The sequence below is a fragment of the Aedes aegypti genome, chromosome 3 (assembly GCF_002204515.2).
Source record: "Aedes aegypti strain LVP_AGWG chromosome 3, AaegL5.0 Primary Assembly, whole genome shotgun sequence".
Classification (NCBI taxonomy): domain Eukaryota; kingdom Metazoa; phylum Arthropoda; class Insecta; order Diptera; family Culicidae; genus Aedes; species Aedes aegypti.
In genome coordinates, this window is record NC_035109.1 from 382,273,119 (window position 1) to 382,300,591 (window position 27,473).

Consider the following 27,473-nt stretch of genomic DNA (forward strand, 5'->3'; position numbering starts at 1 on the left):
GCGATAGCAAAAATCAACGGCGTGTTCTATTGCAGTTGTTACGCGCCCCCAAGGGTGTCGATTGAGGAATTTTCCCACATGGTCGACAGGATGATAGCCAAAAACTAGCTAGTCGGCAACCAGTAGTGATAGCTGGTGACTTTAATGCATGGGCAGTGGAGTGGGGTAGCCGCTGCACCAACCAAACAGGCCAGCTATTGTTGGAATCCCTGGCCGCATTAAATGTAGAGTTGGCAAATGTTGCTACAGTGAGTAACTTCCGCAGAAATGGCACAGAATCGATTATCGACGTAACGTTACCTAACGTTATAGGTACCATAGTAACGCGCCAGGTTGATAACGGTTATACTCATAGCGATCATCAATCGATTCGCTATAGTATAATACCAGGCGGGCGGAAGGCAGCGCGATGTAACTCGACCCAAGCCCGAGGATGGAAAACAACGTGCTTCGACGGCGAAGTATTCGCTGAAGCCCTGAGGCGCGAACGGAACACTCTGGACCTAAACGGTGAAGAGCTAGTTGCTGTGATACCACGAGCGTGTGATGCTTCTATGCCGAGAAAAGCCTCTCCTAGAGAGAACAGGCCGCCGATGTACTGGTGGTGCGAATCAATTGCAAATCTTCGAGCTAGACGAAGAACGCAACGCGCACGCACAGAAGCACAAAATGAAGAACGCGATGCAGCATTCAGAGAGGCAAAGTTAGGTCTCAAGAAGAAAATCAAGAGTCGAAAACGGGCATGCCTTGATAGTCTATGCTAGAGTGCCAATTCGAGTCCGTGGGGAAGATCGATCGATAATCGATGTACTCTTCCCGCATCATCCCACGGCCCCCAGCGCCGTATGCGGCAGATGAAGGAGAAGAAGTGGCGAGGGTGCGAACGAAGAGCTGGCAGAAGTCGTGAAATCATTCGCGTCAAGCAAGGTACCGGGACCCGATGGTATACCGAATGTTGTTTTAGAAACGGCAGTGAATGCGGATCCGGACATGTTCAGAACCACGATGCAACGCTGTATTGATCAAGGAATCTTCCCGGAAGCGACAGAAATTGGTGTTACTACCAAAGTCGGGGAAACCACCAGGTGATCCGTCGGAGTATAGACCTATCTGACTATTGTGTGGTACTGAATGAACATTGTCATAGATCTTGTCTTCCAACCCTGTTATGATGGCTGACAATTAAAAGCCTGTTGCAAGAACTCCGAGAATGTAGCATCGTATCGGACATCAAATGATCTACGCCTCACTCCTATAGTAACGTCAGAATGGAATGAAAGGTACTTCGTGGGGCTCTCGCTTGCCAACAACGATTCAGAGCTCCACAACTATTAGATATGACGGGCAAGTTATTGGAGAGGTTGATCCTCAACAGGCTAGTACCGTATACGGAAGGTGCGGACGGGCTGTCCAACAACCAGTTTGAATTCAGGAAAGGTAAATCTACTTTGGACGCTATCCAGTCGATCGTTCAGACAGCTGATGTGGCAATCGAGCATTAAAGGAGCGGCATTCGTTACTGCGCGGTTGTCACTCTGGATGTGAAGAATGCGTTCAACAGCGCAAGCTGGGAAGCAATAGCACACGCACTTCACCGCCTCAAGGTACCGGTGCAGTTGTGTAAGCTTTGTAGCACGCTAAATGCGGCTAGGCTCCGCTCGTTCCCTACATGTGGTCTAGCTCGAAAAACGGACAGCTTAAGCGCCACCTCAAAGAGGACTGTCCGTCAAGTTTAGTTTGCCCGGCAGAAACCCAACCTCAGGGCGGGTTTTATGTTGTTAGCTAATATCGGAACGATTCTGACCACCTATCGAGTACGGCTGAAAAAGATCATGTTCCAAACGGTCCTGAAGGGAAAACTGGTGCTAACCGTCGTTCTACCGAAAATCCACAAAAACACCACTCACGTATTTCTCATCACGGGAGGAACTCACTGTTCAAATCTTCTCGTCCGTTTCCGACACGTGAGTGCTGAGGCTGATTTCCCAGGCAGCCCTACCTGGAGTAAAACAATCAACAAAAAACTACAAGAACGACGCGAAAAACATGAGAAATCCTTCGGACCAAAATTATTGTTACATGAACTGAACTAACAGAAACACATTTATTCAGAAAAAAACTTTTTAACTTTATACTTCTAATATTTATTGCATGGATTTGTACCCTAGGGTTTATTCATGGTAGTTCCTTTCCTCTCCTTCTCTCTCTCACTCTCTCTCTCTCTTTCTACTTTCTAGCCTATCTCATGTGTGCGGTTTTCTAACTAATGGTTCTAGTGATTGCTAAGGTGTGCTTCTTTAGCGTCTGTCTTCTAGCTCAGTGTTGGGGTGTGGAAATAAGCATGCTTTTGTTCTACTCCCGGTACCGTGTTCTGCATTAACGTCGTCGGCCAAGCAGCATCTCACCGGACGAAGTATTGCGCGTTGCACTCCAAATTGGTTTTTCGACTTCTGCTACGATTTGCACGCGGGTGACGGTTGGTGCAAATAATTGACGTGGGGACCGCCGATCCGTTCAATGGTCCACACGTGGCGGAAAAGCGCGTGTTGGACCTTTCGCTCTGTCGGAGATAAACGTCTCCCTTCCGGAATCTACCCCGACCCGAGACCTTCGACGTTGAAGCGAGGGGTCGAAAATGCGCTGGACGAAAAAGGCGGTGTGCCGAGCAGGTCTGCAATCGCTAGAAGCGATTCTACACAAGAAGCCGTCGATCGGCTTTTTCAACGCAATTAATTAATTAATTAATGATTTCCACACAAAAAAAGACGATTCAATTTACCTTCTTTATACACTATACGCACACAAAAAAAAAAAATAGACCGCACGTACTTTTGACCTATCGTTGACTAAGGCTACACGGAAACGAACAAGAATTGAACAATAACTTAATCTTAAAGACTTCTCACGTTTGCTAAATCACATACCACATTAAACACACCGCGACACAAGGTACACTTAAGTACTAACTACGCGCAATCTCGCCTCTTCCACGGTTCAAGTCAAAGTGAACGAGTTGAAGTCCCTGAAATCCTCAGATAGGGTTGAATGTTACGGTCTTCGTGGCCGGAAGTGCGTCAAACTCCCGAAGTAGTTCGACGACCTTTCAAACAATCGATTCTCATCAATCTCCCCATCGTTCTTGTCCAAAACTACATCCCTTTCATGCGCATACCTTCTAGATGATCTTGTCTCGTTTTGTTTCATCTTCGCTTGTCGGTCATATAAAAAAAGAGAATGGTTCGGATTTGAACTTTGAACCTTGAGCTAATTCAGAATCTACGGCGGCGTGTGAACGATAGTTATCTTGCTATAACTTTGAAGGCAACTTGCATGCAAGTTATGTGGATTTGAGAATAATGCATGTCATTTAGAAGTGGTGATACTCAATTTGCAAATATTTAGTGAACTTATTGGATTTAGTAAATTATCAATATCGTTTGAAATAGGAAAATAAATTAAACACGGAAACAACAAATTACATTGAAGGAAATAAATAACTGTATACGCAACAATATGTATCTACATTTCTACTATTCCTATAATAAATCTTAAATTAATATTTACATAAAATGATCATGTTACAGCTTCTAGAAAGCTATTTTGATGGTAGGATTGTACTGTATGACACAGAGGGGCAGAAAAGCGTTTGAATTACAGCGGGAGTACCTCAAGGTTCAATCCTGGGTCCGCTGTTATGGAATGCGATGTACGATGACGTACTGAGACTGCATCTACGGCTATAGCAACGCTATCGAGGATGATGTCTAACAGCTCTGCTGTAATTGCCAGCAAACGCAAGCTCCTGGCAAGCGAGGCGCTATCCATACTATGGTATGGAGGACCAATCCGGTCAAAAGCGCTTAGAACGAGCAGAAACCTAAAGCGGTTGGAAAGAACGTACAGGATAATTTGCTTAAGAGTAGCAAGTGCATACCGGACGGTATCTAAAGAGGCCGTCTGCATCATAGCCGGGATGACGCCCATCGGGCTCATCAACAAGGAAGATGTTCAATGCTTCAACCAAAGAAGTACAGAGGAGTTTGCAACGCGTGTAATGTGGCAACGCTCAGAAGTTGGCAGTAGAAATGGGATAACTCCACTAAAGGTAGATGCCAATACCAAAAGTTTGGTTTAAAAGTAACCCTGGGGAAGTGAACTTCCACCTGACGCAGTTTCTGTCAGGACATGGTAGGTTCGGGCACTCAGAATCACCTCGTCTTCGATTGCCCGCGTTTCATTGCTGTGAGAGATCGCATGCTCGCTACATTTGGTGGGGATACCTCCCCCGACAATGTAATCCAGAGAATGTGTGCGGATGCCGAGTGCTGGAATGCAGTACCTACGGTTGTCTCTCACATTATGTTCTAGAATTACAGCGCCTATGGCCCGCCGACCAACAGTCTGCTGCAGAGGATTAGCCCTGCCGTGGCTTGTCTCTTGTAACATTGTTTAAGTCGGCTAGAAGAAGCTTTTTTTCTTAGGCTACTTCTGCTACATGAAGAAATGCCATAAGGTTGTTCCGGTGAGATGAGGGTCTGAGGCCAAGGGTAATGTCGGTGAATTTTGTACACCACTTGAGCAATTCAGCAAGAAGTTACCTTCTCAGAGGTCTGTTTGCAGATTTCCCCCTTGTAAAAAAAAAGATATCCGTAGCGGTAAACGTGCAGGTATTTTAGCAACAGCATACTGAGGGTGATAGGTTCAATTCCGCGCCGGTCGAAGATCTTGTTTGGCTATAAATTGTATTGGTTTCTCGCCCTGGCCACGATCACAGGGTTTGACGGTGCCAAAGTAGAAGGTGCACCATAATAATACCCGTCTGTGAAACATATCACCTTCCCAATACTTTGGCACACCTCTAACGGTTCATGATTTATCATGAAACGGCTGCATTCAGGCGGAGGATCTGTTAATATGTTTCGGCATATTATCAGGTCCTCTTCGAACGGAGGGACCGCCAGGGCTCATTAGTTACTTATAAACCAGTGCTGGTTGTTGATGGTTCAGTTCGTTTACCACGAGCTGTAACATCCTTCGTACTAATCAGTAATGGTTGTTAAGTTTCGAAGCTAACGTGTGATCAATCGTTTTATAATGCAACATAAGCAGTGGCGTAGCTAGAGTTTTGGGGGCCCGGTGCGGTGGTAGATGTGGGGGCCCCTCAAACAGAGGTTTGCAAAATGTGCCTTTCATTACCGACCTCACAAGTATCTTAAACGTTTAATCAAACACGTTTAGCATTTGAAAGAAAGTTTCATGACTAAAAGGTCAAACAATATTATGCCGATAATAAAGCACACATACGAAGGCGTATCCCGAATTTCCGCCAGGGAGTAGTTTTTTAATACATCAGTGTGGTATACATGATAACTTTAGGGGTAGTACTTGATGGAAGTCTTTTGATGACAAATTGTACGAAATTTGTCACATTCAGGAGATTCAGACGACACGTGCGCACTTTGGCCACCACGGTTGAACGGTATTTAATAGAATGCTCAAGGTTGTTCCTATATGAACTCGTTGAAGACTCGTGAAAAAACTTGGAACAACTCATAAGGAAGTATATAGTGAAAGCGCCAAACAAATTCCTGAAGTTCTAGTACTCATAAGTCACTGCATTTGTGTATGGTTTTTGATGCAGATCAGGCAGGCAATCAAAATAAAATGTTGCATTTTATAATAGATATGATTATATGAGGAATTTCCAGCAAACTCATAGAGGTATCCTCAGAGAATAGATATTGGAATATACCAAGAACAAAAAAAAAACATGCAGAGTATAAATTATAAAATTAAAAAAAAAATCCTACAAATCTGTAAAAATTATTTTTTTGGATTTTTTTTATAAAATCCCTATAAAAGAAGTCCTAGAGAAATCTTGCAAGAAAATTTAAAGAATTCTGCAAAAACGTTCAGAATCGTAAATTAGTTTCTGGGGAAATCAATGCTTATTATTTGTAGAACCGCTTGTAGTAATGGACGAATTCAAAAAGGGGAAAATATGAAGAACGAATCGAAATGGGTTTCTAATTGTCTGAGGATTTTAAACTTCTGAGACGAATACCATAAAAAATCCTCAGATAAATCTCAAAGGGTATTATAAATAACTAAAATAATTCGTGAAAGAATCCCTGAAGTTATTGGTAAGGGAATATTTGAGAAAACCATGGAATTCCTTGACCAATGGTACGTCAAGAAATCCCTTCATTGGTTTTAGAAGACAAGCTTAGAGGTCTCCTCAGTACAATTCTTGGTTAATTCTTTGAAAGTCCCTTAATGAATTGACGTCTATATAGGAACGCCAGGTAGATTATAACTAGCAATATTGAAATGGTTAGCGTTAGCGTTACTTGTAGTTACTAGCAATATTGAAATGATTTTATGCAAAAAGCATTTTTTCCAAAATTACAAGTAAAATTCTTGGTAGAGTTTCTAGATGGAAGCGCTCGAGAATGTTCTTTGATGTTAATTATGATTTCAAAGAAATCCATTTAGAAGATTTTCTTAGAAAATTCCAGAAAGAATTCTTGGAAATATATTCTAGTTTTTTAAACGAAATCTTAGAGAAATCTCTATAAATAAAACATGTTGATAAAAACTGTTCAAACTTAAAACATAAATTTAAAATTGTAAAATTAACTATTTTGTATTTAATTTTTGGGAACCTCAGTTCGTACCCTTAATAATTTTCCCAGTCTTGAGCCTCCTAGTGGTCGGTGTTCAGACAGACAGGATTAGATGATATTTTGGCGTTCTAAAGATTCATTAAAAGCTCCATCAATTCTGAATTTTGCGATGCTGTTTTAATACAGATGTATTATCAAGTATATAAGGTACATTATTACAACAAATAATGCAAATATTTTGATTCTTCAAATGTCTGGGGTACGTTTTCTGGAACCATTAAAAAAACACGGTTCAGTCTATCTGAACACCGACCAAGTGATCTTGAACTTAAAAGAAAATTATTATTTACATCAACCCAAATAGTAAATAACAAAATCTAAACCTTTGGCTTATTTATTCTACGAAATTCAAGATTTTGAAAATACCTTAAACGTTCAAATCTGAAAAATGTACGTCTCAGCCTTAAAATCATGTATATATACCATTATGAAGGTCTCTGTATCATTTCTGAAATGTATAACAATGACAATGGTTCAGATTGTAAGCAAATATGTACAAGTTATAAGCATTGCTCCAGATTTTTGGAAGCCTACAAACTTGGGTAGATTTGATTAGAAATCAGAATTCATGAAGTATTATATAGATATAATTATTTAAGAATTCGATGCTGTTATTAGACTCAACATATTCAAAATTTATATTTGAGGTAAAAAATCACTACTAAAAGCCGCGTTTAGCTATCCAACTTATTACTAACGCTAATGGCTGCCGCAATCAGGCTCGATTTATGGTAGATATGACGTTTGGCTTGGGTCAGTCTAATATAAAAAGACTCAAGCCAACGTCATAATGATTGATCCCTACCAGAAAGCGAACTTGTTTGCGGCAGCCATTAGCGCTAGTAAAAAAGCTGGATTAGAAGACTCAGTTCTCCCATGCGTGCAATCGATTGAACAACAATAAGGAAAATGATCTACAAGCCCCTGAAATGTGGGGCCCACAGCCACGGTCCCCCGAGGCCCTCGACTCACTTTAAACCTAGCTTCAAAATATTTAAAATGAGGGATAATCAAGGGGCCCATTTGCATCGTCGAACCATATTTCCACCAAAACTTATACTTGCATACTAATTTTCTTCTTAGAATCTTACAAATTGTTCTTAACTGCGATTTTGGGGCCCCTAGGATCTCGGGGCCCGGTGCGGACCGCACCCCCTAGCTACGCTACTGTACATAAGAATGTGTGTTTGGTGGAGCTGCGCGTAACACTTGTTGTTATTAAATTTAGTGATTGTGCTGGTGCTAATGGTGTGTTTATAATAAAATCTATGGCGATGAAAATTTGAAAATGAAATTGGAAGTGATTCTGATAGTTTTGTTAGAAATATAATAATGATGATGTATAATGATGTGAACTCTTCTAATTTAATAAAGGCCATAATACATTTTGCAATCATTTCTCTGAATATAAACATTATTGCCTAGTTCTTCAAACATGCATGATAAAAGTGTTAATAATGACAGCGAGTGCAGAAAAATGGATCGAAGTGATTTTGTTTTACTGTAACTTTGTTGATAGTGCTAAATTGTAGTTTGAATAGTAATGACTCTACAGCAACAAAAATGATGAAACATTTAAATTGAATATCTTTTAATTACTTAGTAATGCTAACAGATGGTAAATGCTAATAACAATGAATTTATATGAAAATGGTGTGATGTGAAAAGTGATATAATGGAAAGTATATCTGAAGTGTATTACGAAAGTTGATGAGTGATAATCGGTGAAATACGTGATAGTGTCGAAAATAAAAGTGACGATAGCGAGTGATGAAATGAAATGGGGAATGAGGACCTTTTAATAAAACTATTTCGTTCTTCACTTTAACCACTCTAGTAGCATTTCAGGCCTTATCATAGTTTGATAGTAGTCTAAAGTACTAGACTGCAAAACTACGGTAAGGGCTGATTGCTGCTAGGGTACACAGTGACCATTTGAGCAACATTGCTTAGGAACGTCTGTGTGATGAACGCAATAGAGGCTTATAAAAGCAAATGCTGGGAAGGAGCTTAGGGCAGATTAAGAGTGCCAGTACTACCCCTATCGCTACCAACAACAAAAAAAATTGTATTGGCTTCTCAGAGCACTACGTTTTTTCGTACTGACTACACGATATAGCTACAAATGCAAAAATGGTCATATGGCAAAGAAAGTTCTCAGTGAACCATTCAAAGTGCTGGTAGAGCATAAGGGAGCAGTGTCTGTTTCAGTATAGACAAAATGCCGTCAAAAAAAAAAAACAATTTTAAGATATTAAGCATAGAATACTTTATTGTGTGAAATTTATCGGAGTGTCTGATAATGCTCCTTCCAACGTCTAATATCTTATATACGCTTTCAATCCCAGCCCATCCCCGACTAGCTAACAGCAATAAATACACCACAAAAGATAACAAAATTAAAACAATATTCCTCTACCAAGGTCATCCATCGCCCTCCCACCACAACCCCCCTCCTAATAGAAGAACAATTCCGGGAAGTTATTCTCGTAGATTGGCCGTTGCTGGTTCATCTTGCTGTTGGCCCCGTCCACCACGGTTGCCCCGGCCGCCGTCATCAGCTGGTTGCCGCAGTTGATCTGCCGTTCGGCCGACAGCGAGTTGAAGATTTCGTTCAGCTTGTTCTGCAGCACGTCATGCTGCGGTTCCGTCCGGCGGACCAAATCTTCGAAGGCCGTCTCGCGGAACGTGCGTCCGATGGCCGCTTGCTTCTCCCGGGCTTCCCGCTTGTTGGCCTCGGTCGGTTCCGCCAGGACCCGCTTCATCGACTCGAAGTTGAAGTCCACCGGAAGACTGCGCTTTTGGACTCCGGGCGAACTGCTGACCGATTCGGCGTCGTAGTTGGCGTCAACAATGCTGTTGCGGGGGGCACCTGAAATTTGATCCGGGGTTGTTAGTCAGGGATGAAATGGACGGACATTTTCAGTTCAATATACTTACTGGTGTCGACCCACGAGTGGCGATGAGCGGACATGTCCGTTTGGTTCAGGGAGTAAGGAGTTCCCGTCTGAACTCGGTTATGTTCCAGACCGGCCTGTTGGAGACACTCCGCCACGGCCAACTTGTCTATCATCAGATGGGGCTGATTGGTGTTCAGGGTGCTAGGTGCGGGTTTCTCATTGTCCAGCAACGGTGGCAACAGATACGGTGCATCTTCCGTACGAGATTGGATGACTTTTTCGGCGTATTCCACAAGCGGTCCGATGCCGGTACAGCGGCCAATCAGGATCAGTATCGAAATGGCAATGCTATGCAAGTTACAGCGGTGTTTAGGCGATAATTCCACTTCGGCTACGGCCACCTGTTGGACGCTGGAAAGACAAAAGTTAAATTTGCTCAAGTAACAATTCCATCCGATTGCAATGAAATTTTACCACATAACTATTGGAAGTTTTCTGAACTGAGGATAAGTTTTGTGATATCTTTAGAGAAAAAAAATAGTTAGGTGTTAGCTAGACAACATTAATAAACTTTTGAATGTAAACATTTTTTTGTTGGTGCAATAGCATTTTGTAATTCTTCTCTTCTTTCTGGCGTTACGACCCCACTGGGACAAAGCCTGCTTCTCAGATTAGTGTTCTTATGAGCACTTCCACAGTTATTAACTGAGAGCTTTCTTTGCCGATTGACCATTATTGCATGTGTATATCGTGTGGCAGGTACGAAGATACTCTATGCCCTGGGAATCGAGAAAATTTCCTTTACGAAAAGATCCTCGACCAGCGGGATTCGAACCCACGACCCTCAGCATGGTCATGCTGAATAGCTGCGCGTTTACCGCTACGGCTATCTGAGCCTTAGCATTTTGTAATTAGTTTTTTATTTAAGGCCGAAGTAAAGGGTCAGCATAGAATCAGTTTTCTCCGTAATAATTAGCAAATCGATGAAAATAAAACTGTACATGGTTTGATATTATACCAAATGATTCTTACTTTACACATGGCTTGATATTATGCCAAATGTCCGTTATGCCAAATGACCTTATGCCAAATGACCCAGACCCACAAACACTGTAGTTTGTTTCAATCCGTGCAAAATGAAAATGACTCATGACCTTCGGACAGATCACGGAACATCCGTGTTAAGATAAATCGGAACCTACGGTTGCAATGGGTCTACCCCGTTTGGTATAATGCCGTATGGCATACAGTCGTTTGGCATAATAGCTGTTTGGCACAATGCCACGGTCGTTTGGCATAATTGCCATTTGGCATAATAGCCGTTTGGCATAATTGTGAAAAACATTGAATATAATCGAATTCCTTCGATTAAGCAAAGGGGTGTGTATAAACTGCTCACGATCGTACATTCCGTTGTCAATTATTGATAGAACATACTTCTAATCCTCATTTTTCAAGGAAACCAATATCCAATAAAGCTCTTTTGGAATTGTATCATACATGACTTCCGGGGTCATTATGTCCGGGATATTAGAGCGCATTTTTAACAAAAATATATCCAACGCCTAAGTTATTCCATGTCAATTGAAAAAAGGAACATGGTATTTTATGACGTATCTTATGGTCCCGTATATTACTGTACCACTGCAGTATCTTCCTTTTTCAAATTATGCCAAATGATCATTATGCCAATAGACTATTATGCCAAACAAACTGTTATGCCAAACGACTGTATGCCAAATGGCATTATGCCAAACGGGGTAGACCCGGTTGCAGTTGGCTTGGCAATAAAGTTGTTCATGGAACTTATGAAAAATAGACCCAGAACGCAAAGGTTAAATACATAAAAAACCACAAGAACCTACCTCAACACAAATAGCAGAAACTCCTGCACCGTTTCGCTGCAAGCCATCTCCACCACCATCAGGCCAGCGGTATTGTACGACGACTTCAACACTTCCATATGGTTCTCCTGGGACATTCCGTCCAGAATGGCCTGCAGAATGTTCGACCCGTGCTTGTGCGTGAAAAGGATATCCGATCGGGACGCTTGCTCCACCGTCAGCGTCGGATAATTGGTGACGGAGATCATGTTCAGAAGGTGCTGATTTTGGTGGCGATCGAGCAGTTGCTGGAAGATTTGCATGACTATCACCCGGATCGCAACCGAGGAAGCCCGAGCCATTTTGAGCAGTGGTTGCAGGAAGGAGACGGGGAAAGCTTTTTCGAAAGACACGGTGCGATACTGGGTTCCGACTTTGAGCAGCGATTTGAGAAGGATGTTTTGGAGGAGCTGATCGCCCTTGTTCTTCTTCGAGGGGTCCGGAACGGTGTTCATGATGAAGAGCATAATTTCTATCTTCTGGTAGTCGGGATGGTGATTGGCGAACTCGCCGAGGGCGTTGATCAATGCTTCCTGGTATTGGGTCTCTTCCGGTGTGGATTCGTGCTGGGTGCTGACCGAAGTCTTGAGATGCGTTAGGAGATTGTTGATGATGTCCAAGGCGGATGGTCCAACGCTTTCGCCCGCTGCGATGGCGATGATCTTGGAAAGGACAACCGCGAGGGAAGTTCGTGTCTTTGGTGACGATGCTAGATTCTGATCCAGATGGGACATTAGAGTTTCAACGACCGTGTATGAATACTGTGGCTGAATGGAGATCATTACGATCCGGAAGGTGTCGATTGCGAACCGATTCGGCACCCACAGCTTGTGATTATCTAAATGCATCAACAGTGGCTTCAGCACTGCTCTGATATGTCCAAAGGAAGCCCTCGAAACCAACTCTCTGAGCACGGCCTCTGCCAGAACCGGTGGCGTCGAAGGAGTCGCTTCCTGGTCCACGATTTTGCTTCCACTCGACGATTGCATATTATACAGCAACGACGGAACAATCTTCTCCATGTGCTGCTTCTCCCAAATGTTCTCCACCAAATCGTCTGACACCGTTTTCCGGATCACGCCCTGCAATCCCTTGATTCCGGCCATCCGAATACTGTCCCGTAGCTCCAAATCGTCGTTATTCCCGTAGCACATGGAACTGAACTTCGAGATGAAGAAATCGTACCTTCTGTGATAGGAAGGCGTGTCCTCCTCAATATTCGCAAACCGCACGAACGAATTCGTGGCCATAATCTGCAATGTCGGATTCACATCCTCCATCAGCTTCTGCACCATCCGCAAGAAGCTCTCCACAAACAGGTTCAGAATCTGCGCATGGCAAGCCATCAGCAGCAAATCCATCGCCTCCATGGCAATCTCCACGAACTTGTACCGCTTCCGGTTGATGTCCTTCGAGGCCCGTTGGTACAAGTACTCCCCAATCCTGTCCAGCTTCTCCGGCGATCGCAACGAGTAGAACGTCAACTTTTCCATGTTCGATTTGACCAGTCCGTCTTCCGGATTGACCGGGAAGATGTTGTCAACCAGGCGCTTGTAGCGAGGCCGCAGGGCCGAGCAGCAGCCACAACAACCTGCAAAGAGCACAGAGGAGAATAAAATCGTTTAGAAAGAAGTGCATGAGTCATTCATCGCTTAATTTGTTATGCATTTTGTTGCTCAATGCCAACATGGCCGATATGAGTCTCTTGGGAGGGCGAGAAAAGCGAAAGAAACTTTGATACAAACCCATCATTTTGTGGCCTTATTTGAGCACTTGACACGGTTAACAGAAGGAGGAATACACTAATAACACAACGAAAAACACTTTCGGAATAATTTCCACGATTTTGAGAAAATTCAAAGCATTTTTTGAACGAGCACCAGAAGGATGCAAAATGCTTGTTGGGAGTGAAAAAACACAGCTGTTTTTCTTCCAGCGGTGCACTCTGGTTTCAGAGATCTGTCAATGAGAGGAACGGATGGGAAAGTGGAACGAAACAAAAACAGCTGACTGGAACCGGCAGGGGTGAGAGCAACCTGCCTTTCTCTTGCAGGGTTGAAATCAGATTGTGTTACTTAAGGCGACACGGGAGACCGTGTTATTTTCCCTATCTTTCGTCTCACTCTAACAATTATCATCAAAACTTTGTGGAAGCAAATCTCGAGTTTTAGTGAACCGATAAAGCTGAAAATTTATTGGGTTGTGCACTGCATATATTGACTGTTTAACGATAAACTTGCCACGATCGACGCGCCACCATATTTCATATAACGGAGGTTATTAGAACTAACTTGGAGGTGATGTTTTGGAGGTTATTTGGCAAATTGGAGGTTAAAATCACCTCCAAACACTAGCGATTTTGCGGTGGGATGTTGACGTTTGATCACGAATAGAATTATAGTCATATTTTCGCATCGAAATATGGAGTGGTTCTTGGGATTTGCTTCTTGAAATGGATAAGGTGATTATGATGACGTCCCGTGCGGCCTTAAGGGTTCATTCACAAATTTCATAACGCCAAAAGTGGTTATTTTCGACACCCACAGTAGAAGCATTAGCCTTAGAATGCTAATGTCGCGACTGTTCGTGTGACCAACATCTAGTTTGCCACGCTCTGACAGCTTGAGTACACTCGCAAACAATTTTTGTTGTATAATCTACCGAATCCATGGTAGAATTAAGAACTGCACCAACGATTTTCAACCGACTACAAACATCTGTTAAGTTTACTTTAACCTGGTAAAAATCAATGAGCAGTGCAGTAAATGTGACCATGATCATAGTAGCCTCGACTACAAAGCATTGTATTTCAATCCGTGACGCCCACCGTACAACATATTGTGGTCAAAACTATAATGCCAAACTTGTCAAATCTAGAATGTTTGTAGTCATAAATACTACAAATCTGGTTGAATAAACAAAATATATTTTCTCGTGTAGTGATGTTGACTAAGGTGTGTATCGAAAAGTCGCAAACATTCAAAACGGTTTATCTCAAAGCATAGTTCATCTTTTTAAAAGCTTCTTTCACGCAAATCTTCATCATGTCATCAAATATTGAAGCAACTAAAAACATATTGAATAATATGCAGTCTTAATATATATACCGTAAAATGGGGTGTTAAAGACTCGTGGGGTTTTAAGGGATTGAACTTCTCAACCAAGTTCGACAAATCACAGAAACCTAGAAAGTCGATATATAAGTCATCTGAAATGCTCGATTTGTTCAGAGGATTGTGAACTGCATTATGTAATAGGAGCTGTCTATTAATATGAAGTACTGTGGTTTCTAGAAATTGAAAACCTCTCAAAACAATTTTGTTCAAATTTTATGGTCTAAAAACATTTATCTACAAAACCATGAAATATATTTTAGAAAAATTTGCGGGTAAGGTAGAAGATAAGGAAATTTAATTGAGATCAAAGTACAGACAAAAACTTCTTAAAATTATGTCTGGGTTTCGATTTTTAGAAACCTCTATGAAAAAAGTCTCGATTTGAAAATAAGTGGGGTGTTAAGGAATTATCTATTCTAAATTTTCTAAGCAACTAAACTCATTAAATTTATGCCGTAATATATTTCAATATAGTTTTGAGTTGTTCCGTGAAGTTGAACTGCAACGTAAAGTTAAAGGATCTATTTAGTAAATCACTAAATATCACCAAAAATGACTTATTTCAATATTTGGCAAAATTGGTAGGAAAATGTAGATAAAAACTGATTGATGTGAATATGGGTTTTTCATGATAATATTTTCAAAAGCTGTTCACATTGGTGAAAAGTTTGCATATAAGAATCATTATCTTATTTGAGATGGTTTTGGAGCTATTAAATCTTTTAAGCATTACCTAGGACCTAGATAAACAATTATAATATAAGGTTATTTCCGAGCTCTTTTTGGAAAATATATAGTGTTTTGTATAGCGATTTCCGCTCTATATTGGAAAATTTTCGTTAGGTGTTACATGCAAATCCGTTATTTGGTGCAGAGTTGCTCGCTGTCACTATCAAGGCTTAAAATTTGCTGATTTGTACAGGCCGAATGCGATACAATTCGGATCATTCCATATCACATCAACATCATGCTGTCTACTCCATCACCAGTGCATTGATGGCGATAGACTATGGATATCACTGATGGGTTAAGTTTAGCCTAAAATTAGGCAAATAAAATGGTAATTTATTAGTATGATTTTTTGACAGTGCTGCAAACAGATTGAAATTACGTGTTGGTCACTGAAAAACCTTAAAAGCATGGATAATTACCACGTGATCACTCATTCTGCAGTGATTATGATCTAAATTGCTATGTCGCATCAATGCTGTTGGTTGTCAAATCAAAGTGATATTGATAGCTCGCAAGTGATATTGATAGTTTTAGAGCATTAGCCATCAGCTGATACTTTTGATATCAAGAACTCTGAATTTGGTGTGGTGCTTTATTTAAATGGCAAATTGGACACTTACCCTATTCACACTTAAAGATTGTTGAAAATATCCTTCTTTTGACAAGTCATGACAAGATTGCTCTGCACTGTTCTAGGATACGAATACTGCATATAAGTACAACAAACTTTTCAAGACAATTGTGCGATGCACTGATAGCTTGCTTGAAAATAGAATCAATGGGTATGAGAGATTTAGCAGTTAAAATAAAACGGTTAGCGTTTGAAAACAAACAAAAAAAAACAAGTTATAAGTGTTACGTTTGTTTGTCTGTGGTTAGACCAATACTAGACAAAAACGATAGATTAATTTCCCATGAAGAAACAATCCCCGTGTCAAAACGTTGGGTTAATTCTGGTTTGCTACTGATAAGAAAAGGAATCGCCTATCTCGATGCGTGGAAAATTTCTTCCCATAAATGGTCGGCGATAAGTCAGAGTGTCGTTTTTCATATTTTGAGAAAAATGGGCTTAAAATCTAACACTTTGTAATTTTTTGACTCTTTGAAATATTTGTTCAATTTTTCTACACATATTTGTGTTACTTTCAAAGAATATAATGTAAAGTGATAATCACGAAAAAACATAATCCAAACCTCTAATAGAACGCTTTTTTGATGGACTATGTGTACTTGGTTCACTTTGACTCAGCTAAAGGCCACCATTCAATGATTTAATTCACTCTGACTGAACAATTTCTAGGAAAATAATAATCATTTAATGCTGGCATGGTTAAACTGGGTGCATATCTCTGAGATAAACAGATTTATCAACATCCTTCGACATCACTATCGTAAATTCTTCAATAATCCATATCTTCAATCCCAAAATCAGTGGCATTACGATAGCTTGAAAATTGACCCTGCAAGGGCCTTGAAGACCAGAAATATTCAAATATGCGTTTAGTCAGAGTGGACCAAGTGAAAATCTAGAATACCGGCAAAAAATATTCTGGTTCAATAACCGGATACTAGGATATTCCATACAGACGCCATAGAATTACCAAAAAGTTCTATCTGACTCTTAAAACGACTCAAATTAAAAGCAATAATTAATCAGTTTATTGCTTTTTGACACTTGGTCCGCACTGTCTGCATTGAAATTGTCAGAAATATGGCCAACAATCAAAATCAAATACATCGAATTAAGAAATATTTATGATTTTCTATTGATGAATAAGAAGATGGATTATTCGATGAGTGAAAATCTTACAAATCACTTGAAATGTTTTTCGCTTCCTCGCATTCCTCAGCGCGCTTATTATTTTCGATGTTAGGGTAATCAGAACTTGGTCCACTCTGACTGCATACTTTTATGGATTTTCATTGATCATCCAAAGCAAATTTGTTACATATCTATCGCAGTTTACAAAATTCATCGAATCTGATCAAAGTGAAATGGAGGTAAGGTAATTTTGCATCTAATGAAAGAATAATCTATTTTGTCCATGTTTTGTACTTGGTCCATTCTGACTTAGCGCCGACCAAATGGTCCAGAAAATTTTTCTGATCGCAGTACGCAATTGGGAAGAAATGTCATTTTAAAGGGGGCTCCCTGTAGAAATTTTTTTGACCCATTCAGTCATGGAATCTCTTTTTTTCTTGAGCGAAACAGCATACTTAGCCTTGATAGTTTTTTTTGGAAGAAAATCTTGATTTCGCATTTTGTTGTGAAGATTTTTTATTTTATATTTTTGAAACAAGTACTGATATCTCAGTCATTGATTGCAGTTGAAAAATTTCAATAACAATTTATTTTGAATGGATCGATAATTTTTCATAAAATCGGAAGTCTATATAGGGAATGGTACCAGTAATGGCTATAGTGGTTCCCTACTTGGTCATGTGTTTTAACATCAAGATTCATTTGATATCAAAGTACTAGAACAAACAGAATGATTAAAATTTAGTCAGCAGATACCAAGTTTGGGTGGCAATTTTTGCTAAGTTATTTCGATTTCATACGATGTTTTCTGGATTTATATATGATCTGTCAGTTTTTTATGTCGACACTATTTACGACATGTTTTGTTGTCAACACAAATGTCGTTTATGAATCGTATTGGGGATTTATATACAACTTGTGTACGTATGAATATGTGATTTTGGATGCACATTCTTATACGATACGTGGTTCACTGGGATGTGTGTTTTTTTCGAAAACTTTCACATTTTGAATATTTTTGAATGTTTTAACATCAAGATTCATTTGATATCAAAGTACTAGAACACACAGAATGATTAAATATTTGAAAATAATCAAGTTATCACGTATGGCGAAATAGTGAACCATTATGTGCATAACTGGTACACCTACCTTATATATTTATTTAGTTTATTTTATGAATTTTTCCATAGAGAATAATTTATATCCATAGAGATGCTCTTGGGTAAATATTATATAATCCTACAAGAATTTATGAAAGAACCTTTATAAATAATCGCTAATGGTGATATCTCTAGGAGATTCCCTGTACGAACCCTGGTAACAACTATGTAGATCATGTTCAATTACTGGAGACATTTAAAAATTAATAGACATTAGGAAAAAAAATTTTAGAAGAAATCCTACTCCAGGAATCTTAGAAGGAATCCTTTGCACAATGTCTACAGTATTTTTTGACGGAATTTCTTGTTGAATTTTTACCGAAATGAAACTTGGCTTCTTAGTATACACCATATTCTGACTATTCGTTTCAATGCCCCTGATTATACTTTTATCAGTTCACGCTTGTCCATCTCGCGAACGATGGGCAATAATCTAATTGCTTTCACGTCACCTCGCCGGTCACGACATTGAATGCAAAGCTATGACTAAAGCTTGAAGCAACAGTATCCCAGGAGGCATTTCCATAACATGTAGCTGATGTGATAGCTGGTTATAGATGTGTATAACTTTAGCAAAGTAGGCATATCATTTTACGGCTTCTCTCTTTACTTTCCCTGATCGACCCATGGCATGCTGGTGCTCATTCAGTGCCTGCTTTGTTTTGACAAGTTGCGTAATTTTGGAACCAAGAATGAACATAATGCAAAAAGTATCCCACCAAAATGCTGAAGAATTGATTATAGTGAACATTTCTAGGTTGTCTACTTACATCCTTCGGTGCATTTTTTCACAAACGAATCCAGAAATTCGGGCATCTCCACCGGCTCGAAGCAGCATCTTATCATTGACATTTTTTTCTTCTGAGATTATATGTTATCACTCGTTTAAGATAATTTCAAACTAGAGCTAATATGACTTGTAACTGTTTTCATAACAACGTTATCTATCAAATGATTTGAGTATTTTAAATTGTTAGTGATTATTTATCATTTTAGCTAAATATACCCATGGGAAAACTGCAAATTTAATTGGGGTTGTTCTATAAATAACCTTGAGGTCGATTTTTCAATCAATCTATCTAGAGAGCAATCGATTCTGATTTATTTTTAGTATTACGACTATCCTAGAATATCGCTTCCAACTATTGAAACATCGTACGAACAATTTGTATAACTTGCAAGCTTAATTACATTTTCACACGGAGAGAACAATTCAAAGTTCAACTTTTTCTTCCATAATAACACACTTGTTTGGCCGAAAAGTTCTGTTTAGAAGTGACAAATTTTCACCCACTTGGCGTCATGCGCAGTCCGGCACGGCACATTCGAGCGCGGTCGGTTATCATTCATCAACTGAAGGCAAACGACACGATTTCCCATCGCTAAAATGTTCCAGTTTCGGTCGTGGAGATTATTGCGGGGTGCGTTCATCTAGTACGTTACGTGGATCTTGATGAATTTCGAATTCTTCGCTTTTGTTTGCTGTGGTTTTCTGGAACGTGCCTTCAAATAATAAATTATCACACAGCCCTCAAAAATGGTAAGTAGTTAATGTACGACCCCCAATAATTACGCTGTGTTAATTCTGACAACGGGGAAAAAACAAACAAAACATAAAGCGCAAACAGCACCCCCAAATCAATGTGATGGATTTTACTAAGGTGGCGCAGATGATTGATGCGTGCCACTAGTTCTCTCTTTCATTCTCCCGCTGTTCTTATGCAGTGCAAATAGTGACGTCACTATTTGCGCTGCATAAGAACAGCGGGAGAATAAAAGAGAGGACTAGTGGCACGCATCAATCATCTGCGCCACCTTAGTAAAATCCATCACATTGCCCCCAAATCGCTCACATGCGAGGGAAACTCACCACCCACATCCGCTCCGCAGAGAGAGCGATCAGTTGGTATTCACCACACCACCCTTCTTCGATGCGAAACGCTCAGTGGAGCCGAGCGAAGCAAAACAAAGTAGGCTTGGGGAATGGGAAATTCCCGCGATGCGCATGGTCACTGTCAATATTTTGATTTGGAAAGACCAACCAAAGAATTTATGAATGAACTTCCAAAAATTGAGGGGACAATGTCCTAATGAAGAGAATCAAAAAAGTAGATTTGAGTATTGTACCTTTTAATTCCATCCTAATTGCTTATCTTTTGACAGATACGCGTATTTCGACTAATACTTGCAATCTTTTTCAGTGTCAGTTACTCGTATCCAGGGATGGTCTAAATAGTTTTGTTTTGTCGAAATTAACATATTTTGTCTCTTGTCTATGATTTTCGCTACAACTACATTCCTCAAAACCACCGTCGTGCAGTATTACGCCAATTCGCTCTTCCTAGCGCAAAATTCGTCCGTGGCCTTCTGCCTAAACGTTCGTTTTAGACGAATTCGCCACAAAAGCGTGGCTGCTAATTTACCCACTTCGGTGCCGGATCGAATTTAAACTATTTCCGTTTAACGCCGCATTTATCAATTAGTCTGACCTTTAGCCGCAGGTGCAATGAGTATCGACCGCGATTTGGAATCAGGTGAAATCGGTGAACTTATTTTCGGAACGCGGAATTGTAACGCGAGCACTATGAGGATATTCCAGTAGCTCAATCGAATAAACTCCCGGCAATCCATTCATTTGTTGTCAATTGTATCTACTTCAAAAAAAGCATAAAACACGTCTACGTCAATCACGTCCCCAGGTGATTAACGAGCTCACCGCACTCAATCATCGTGCGATCAAAGCAACCTGCCATAGCCGGTGAAGCGCAGCGCAACTTTCGCACATATGGCTTTGGCATGGCATACTGCGCCTGTCAGCGTCCACACCAGATCGTTTCAAGGTCGATCGATCGCCATTGGCCGTCGTGTAGGTATGCTTTTTACGTGCTGGTTGGTTATGTGGTGCCTAAGTAATAGAGCGCCTTATGGTTGCTGGCATATGCTGCGTTTTGTGGCGGAGATGGCCGGAGTCCGTAGCATTGAGCGATATGGGTAAGACATGCTGATCATAGAGGGACATTGATATGTAGCCTGACAGTCGACACGACTTACAGTTTTTTTTTTTAACAAGAAACAATACACGTTAATGTTTCCAGTGGGCTATTTGCCCTTTGAAGGAAGCATCACTCTAGACAACGGACTAGCATGCAACGCCCAGTGGCACAGTCAGAAAACATTCCTCTCGAAAAGTTTTCGGCCTGAGGCGGGAATCGAACCCACGCTCCTTAGCACGATGCGGCTAAATGCCTCAGTGACACTAACCGCACGGCTACGAAGCCACACAGTTCCCAAGGAACATCGGAATCCCAAGGAACATCGGAATATCTTTAAAACCAGATGACCAATAATTAATATCGACACGGGTTTCTAAACTAGAAGGTTTTTTGAGAACTTGTGAAAAAATGATGCAAAAATATTGAAAAACAAAAAAGTTATAACGATTTGAATATTCATTTTGAGGTAAAAAATGAAGCTGCCGGTAGAGGGGTTAATATCATATACGGTAAACTGTGAAACAAAATATGGACAAAAATACGTTTGTTAACTGACGCTCAGCAACATATATTTTTTTAAATTTCAGCAAATAAACACAACAGTAAATTGTAGTTTCTATTCGTACAAAGGTGCCCAATGCTATCTCGTCACAAAGTGGCAAAACATATTCGTGATCAAACGTCAAAATCCCACCGCAAAATCGCTAGTGTTTGGAGGTGATTTTAACCTCCAAATTGCAAAATCATCACCTCCAAGTTAGTTCTAACACCCTCCGTTATATGAATTATGGTGGCGCGTCGATCGTCGCAAGTTTCTCGTTTAACAGTCAATCAACAATCAAAGCGGTGCGAGCCGTTTGCGTGGTCGTTCTTGAATTATCTGTTTATGGAAATGGGCAGCATGTTTTTATGCTGACGACTGCACTGAAAATAATCCACACGTTCGATCCATATTCTTTTCAACGTGGATCTGTCGTGTTCAATGGAAAGGTGAAATAACGTGTAAAACTTGTAATTCTGTTAAGGTTTGCCTTTGGTTCGGTAGCAAAGGCTTTTACATACAAATTCAACGTGTTTTAGAATTGCGATATCAATCACTAGTAGAACTTGTTGGCCTGACATGACAAGGACTTACATTTGCCATCCACGCGTGACATGTTTAATGACATGTTATTTTTAGGAAACCGTGTGCCCGTAATGGGTGCATGGTACCAGAAAACCAAATAATCGCTAATAAATTCTACAGCAAATTATTCGAAAATTTGTAAATTAACGTGTTTAACATTTGAATTTCGATTGCCGATAGCGACTGGTTTTACACCATCGATTGATGTGTTTTACAACTAGTGAAAATTCACGTGTAAAACACATTGATCGAGCTTGTAGAATTTTTTCAGTGTGTAAATCCGATACACTTTCGCACCTGATTGCCACTACGATATGGATCCAAGTCATTAAGATAACGATCATTAGACCTAATCAAATGGGACTGAACTATTCGTTATTACATCTTCATAGATGTTCGGGTAAACTTATTTTAATATTTTTTTAAAAATTTTGAAAAAGAAGTTCTGAATATATTTAGCCTTAGATAAACATATATGCAATAAACATCAAATCATTTGCCTATAGTGGCTATCACGCTCAATGGTATAGTGTAGATGTGGTTGTGAACCTTAGAGGAAAACAAAAAAACACCCAGAATCCGGGTGTAAATTTTTCAAATTGGGTATTAATTCCATATGCATTTTGATTAGTTTGGAAAACGTGTGCAAGTTTCTTTGAGGAAAACAAAAACAAACTGTGTATGACGAGCGTATGCTAGTCTTCGTGTGTTTAAATGTCACTAAGCTCTATAGTAAAATTAGGGTTGCTAAGTTCCAATCCCACTTTCAGAAATGTTACAGTTCGTCATAATTTTTGGCTATAAATTATATTAAATACCTATTGATATTTTGGTTTTGATTTAAATTTATCGCATACATCATTTTTAATGTTTCTATTTACAGAACATACAAAAATAAAACTTAAGCTCGGAGGTGATTTTTCGTTATGTTGGTAATACTGTTGAAACGTCAAATTAAAAGGCTACGGTTTCATCGGCGACGATTACAAATCGTTTGATACCATCCATAAAGTGATGGGCTAAAACTGATATCCAAACACTAATAAACCTCGAAGCATCTTTACAATAAGCCTAGAAATAACCTATAATAAAAAGTAAAAAAAAGCTTTTCCCTTCATTTTGTTCCATGTGATGAAAGTTGTTGAAAATTAGAATTAGAACGCTGCCCAAGTGCGGTGGAGACAATAGATCGATCCGATGTAATCCCGCAATTCTATTCGCAATTTCGCACTTATAGGGTCTAGTTAGTAATGCAATTTATAATATACGGCCAGAAACATGTGATCTTCATTAATTATCGATTACACTGCGGAACACGTTTTTGTCTCAAGCACCAACATACCGATTTTCACTCAATTAAGGTTTGCTGAATCCATTTACGCTTTCAAAAATATCATAGGTAATATGCCTAGTTTTTGAGATATTTGCTGTTGAAAATGCAAAAATGACTATTTTACCCAACTTCGAATTCCAACTTCCTAATTTGCAACAGAATTTGAACTTTATGTGTATAACAATACTTATCAATAAAGTTTATAATACTTTCGATGCGGAAAAGTTATTTTTTGATGATTTAAAAATGTATTGTATTTTTTCCATATAAGAGAAACGAAGAATTTTGTAAGGAGACAGCAAGCATGTTGGAAAAATCGGTTTAATCTAAATTTAATAGTGCAATTTCAACCAAATTATGTTCAAATTGAAAGTTCAGGTCCTATTTTGTATGCTCAGTGGATTAGATCACAAAAAAGTTTGATAAATTATACTTTAAATTTTATGTAAACATCAATTAAACCAGTGGTTTATACAACTTTCGCGACCTGTAGCTTAAAATTGTGACGTGCTGGAACATTTCTGAGAACGGTATCAGATTCAGTAACCTTTCAGCAACCCCAAAACTACTAGAGACACATCATTTGATCCTTGAGACACGCAAAAATGTCATTTTTGTTGCGCTGTGTTACTTTTTCAAATCGACAGGGTGACTGATCCAGTGGTAGTGTGTGTCCCAATAATAGTGGTAGTGCGGTATCCAGTGTGTTATAGTCATTTTTTATTTTTAAGTGTTTTTTTTCTAACATGGCCCCTGTTGAAATGATATGAATGTGTATAAAAAAATCTTGGAAATTAGTAAGGAAATAGTAGATGATAATCAAACACCTTAACTTTTTTGCTCCTTTGCACCAGTTATAGTGGGGCGCTCCTATAATAGTGAGTTTCAATGGAAAATCAATGTAAACCACTATTATAGGACCAGAATGGTGGAAATGCTTTTTTGAAAGATTCAATGATTTTATCACTCTAAGATTATTTTTTACGTGAAATAGAATAGAAAAGCTTTCGAATGATGTATTCAGATATAAAAAACGAGCTTCCGTTAATTTCTGGCGATTTTTCTTTCCTCAACACGTTACTATTACTTGTTTTTAATTATGAATCGTGGTTTACGGCTAACCAGCCGAGTGGAAGTTTAACAACTACCGAAAAGCTAAACATTACATATAATTTGCATTTGGATTAGATGGACAAATTGATGTGAAGATTTGCGAAAAAGTTACACGTTACTATTGCCTCTATCACTGGTACAGACGCCCTAACTAACATACGGTTTTGTGAAAATTAATAAAGAACAATCACAACCAGTCTTCTAAAACTGTTTTAAAATGAATCACCTTTTAACATTTTTTGTACCAGAATCGACTCAAGTAGTGTTTTGTTTTGATTCGTGGTTAAGTAACTTTTTTTTTCGTGGTTAGGTCTCTCCATACAACGGAGCGGTGAAAGTAGTGGTTAGGGATGGTACACAAATTATGTAACGCTAAATTTCAACTTTTTTGACCACCTCTCCCCCCTTTGTCACGTTTATTGTATGATTCCTCCGAAATTTTTGTAAGGCTTGTCACGCTTGGCTTGACCTTCCCCCCCCCCCCTTGGAGCTTGACGTAATTTGTGCATGACCCCTTAGGTGGCGAAAGTTCGAAATCTTACATCGTTTTGTAAATACGGAAATTAAATGTTATAAGAGTGAAAAATAGAGTAACTCGCAAACGAAATTCTACACGTTCCGCTCTAAACCAACTACCAACTGTTGGTTTAGTTCGGAACGTGTAGAATTTTGTTCGCGAAACAAGTAGGATCGATTAAGCAAGTTTGTTAACTTTTCTGACTTGAGACTGTTTGTATAAGTTTTGGAGAATTCGTTTCCTGTTGCACATAATAATTGATTTCTATAGAATATTACCTACCTTGATACCTTGATGGCTACAGCGTAGCGTCACGCCTTTGCCGGACGTATTGTAGAGCTCCATCTTCGTCGGTCTTGGGCAAAAAACTTCTCCAGTTGCCCCGAACGTTTAGAACAATTAAAAGAAGGGTAAATTTCTTGATACAACTGATTCATGCGTCTGCGCCACACACCATTTTCGAGTTTCCCACCAAGTATTGTCCGTAGCACTTTACGCTCCAAAACACCGAGAGTATTCCGGTCTGACTCTTTCAACGTCCACGCTTCGTGCCCGTAGAGAGCCACCGGAAGAATCAATGTTTTATACAGGGTGAATTTTGTTTCTATTTGAAAACTGCGGGACCTAAGCTCATTTCTTTTCACTGAGTAGTACGCCGCCTTGAAATCAATAAACAGATGGTGAGTCTGCAAGTTATACTCCCGGAATTTGTCTACCAGCTTGGTATTCGTCGATGAAGGACTCCTCGAGCGCTCGCAATCTGTAAAAGAGGATGCGCGACAGAATTTTGTACGCCGAATTCAGCAGGGTAATTCCCCTGTAATGGATCATTAAAATAACCAAAACGGCCGCTATGGAAAGCATAGATAGCGCCACCGTAGCCTTGTGTGTTTGACAGAACAGCAATGCTGTCACAATGTTAAATCCCATATACAGTGGCGCCTTTGTTTTGATGCGGTGAGCACTTGCAAAAACTACCTTCAATGATCCATTGGGCGGCATCCATTTATTACGTAACGCTAAAATTGAAATTTTCTGAAACACCTACCCCCCCCCTCCGTAACGCTTTTTGTATGAAAATTTTTAAATTTTTGTATGAGTCGTAACGCTTGAGCCTACTCCCGCCTCCCCCTAGAGCGTTACGTAATTTGTGGACGGGGCCTTGGCACACTCCAGTCTGTGCCCTTTCTTGTAGGATGAGGCCATCTAAACAGCCGGTGGGCAATTCTTCGTCCTCCCATACCTTCAGAAGTACTCGGTGGATCGAATGGTAAAGCTGCTCGCTTCCGTGCTTGAGAAGCTCGACCGGGATCTCGTCCTTCCCAGCAGCCTTACAGTTCTTCAGCTCGCTGATAGCCTTTTTAACCTCTCCTATGGTCGGAGGGTCCACAGCTTGATCGTCATCATCTATGTTCATCCTGTTCCTCGCTACATTTCCATTTTCAACGTTCAATAATTGCTGAAAGTGCTCCTTCTCCTGGGAGCCACCGCCTGTTTTATCGGTCAGCAAATTCCCTTCTCGATTATTGCACATGGCGGGCACAGGTACAGTATTGTGCCGCGCACCATTGACCGTTGCATAGAATCTCCGCATATCATTCCGGTTTATGCTTTCGTCAGCATGAACCGGAATGATATGCGTCAGCTACCACACTTTCTTCGTGCTGCCTTTTCTTTCTGCGGTGTATTCGCTTTTCTTCGGCTCTCGCTGCCCTGTACCGCTCTCTGTTCTGTCGGGTACCGGCCACAAGCATACGGCTTCTGCCGACATTCTTCATGTCTGTCACCCTCTGGTATTCTTCATCGAACCAGTCGTTTCGTCTTCGTCGTTGACTGGTGTCGATACGCACCAACCATTTATGTCAAAAAAGAGCCAAAAAAGGGCAGGCCTGCTTTGGTTATATTAGAAAAAAAAAATACCGTTTGAAACCAGGATTGTTGCTTTCTGGCATTTCGGAAGGTGCACGAAAAACATAATTCACACGAAATTTGAGTTGAAACCTCTTTGCTGTGCCATTAATTCATAAAACAAAAGATTTTTTTGGACCTAAACCAATTCAGAACATTAGACAATTGAGTGAACGTGTATTTCTGACGTAAGCTTAGGCGGTATCCACAAATTACGTAACGCTCTAGGGGGAGGGGGGAG

The 27,473-nt window shown here is 40.0% G+C and overlaps 1 protein-coding gene across 2 annotated transcripts; it reads right to left on the reverse strand.

Annotated features, from left to right (window-relative positions):
• Positions 1 to 8,935: 8,935 nt before the first annotated feature.
• Positions 8,936 to 19,606, reverse strand: LOC110674003 (protein EFR3 homolog cmp44E-like). 2 transcript variants are annotated; one of them, XM_021853138.1, is made up of 4 exons: positions 19,013 to 19,606; positions 11,452 to 13,060; positions 9,627 to 9,997; positions 8,936 to 9,558 (listed from the first exon to the last, which is right to left on the reverse strand). In XM_021853138.1, the coding sequence occupies exons 1-4, from the start codon at positions 19,092 to 19,094 to the stop codon at positions 9,143 to 9,145; spliced, it is 2,478 nt and encodes an 825-aa protein (XP_021708830.1). In that variant the 5' UTR covers positions 19,095 to 19,606; the 3' UTR covers positions 8,936 to 9,142. The 2 variants fall into 2 exon arrangements, with proteins under 2 accessions (XP_021708830.1, XP_021708831.1); XM_021853139.1 differs by lacking the exon at positions 19,013 to 19,606 and adding an exon at positions 13,215 to 13,405.
• Between the last annotated feature and the right edge of the window lie 7,867 nt (positions 19,607 to 27,473).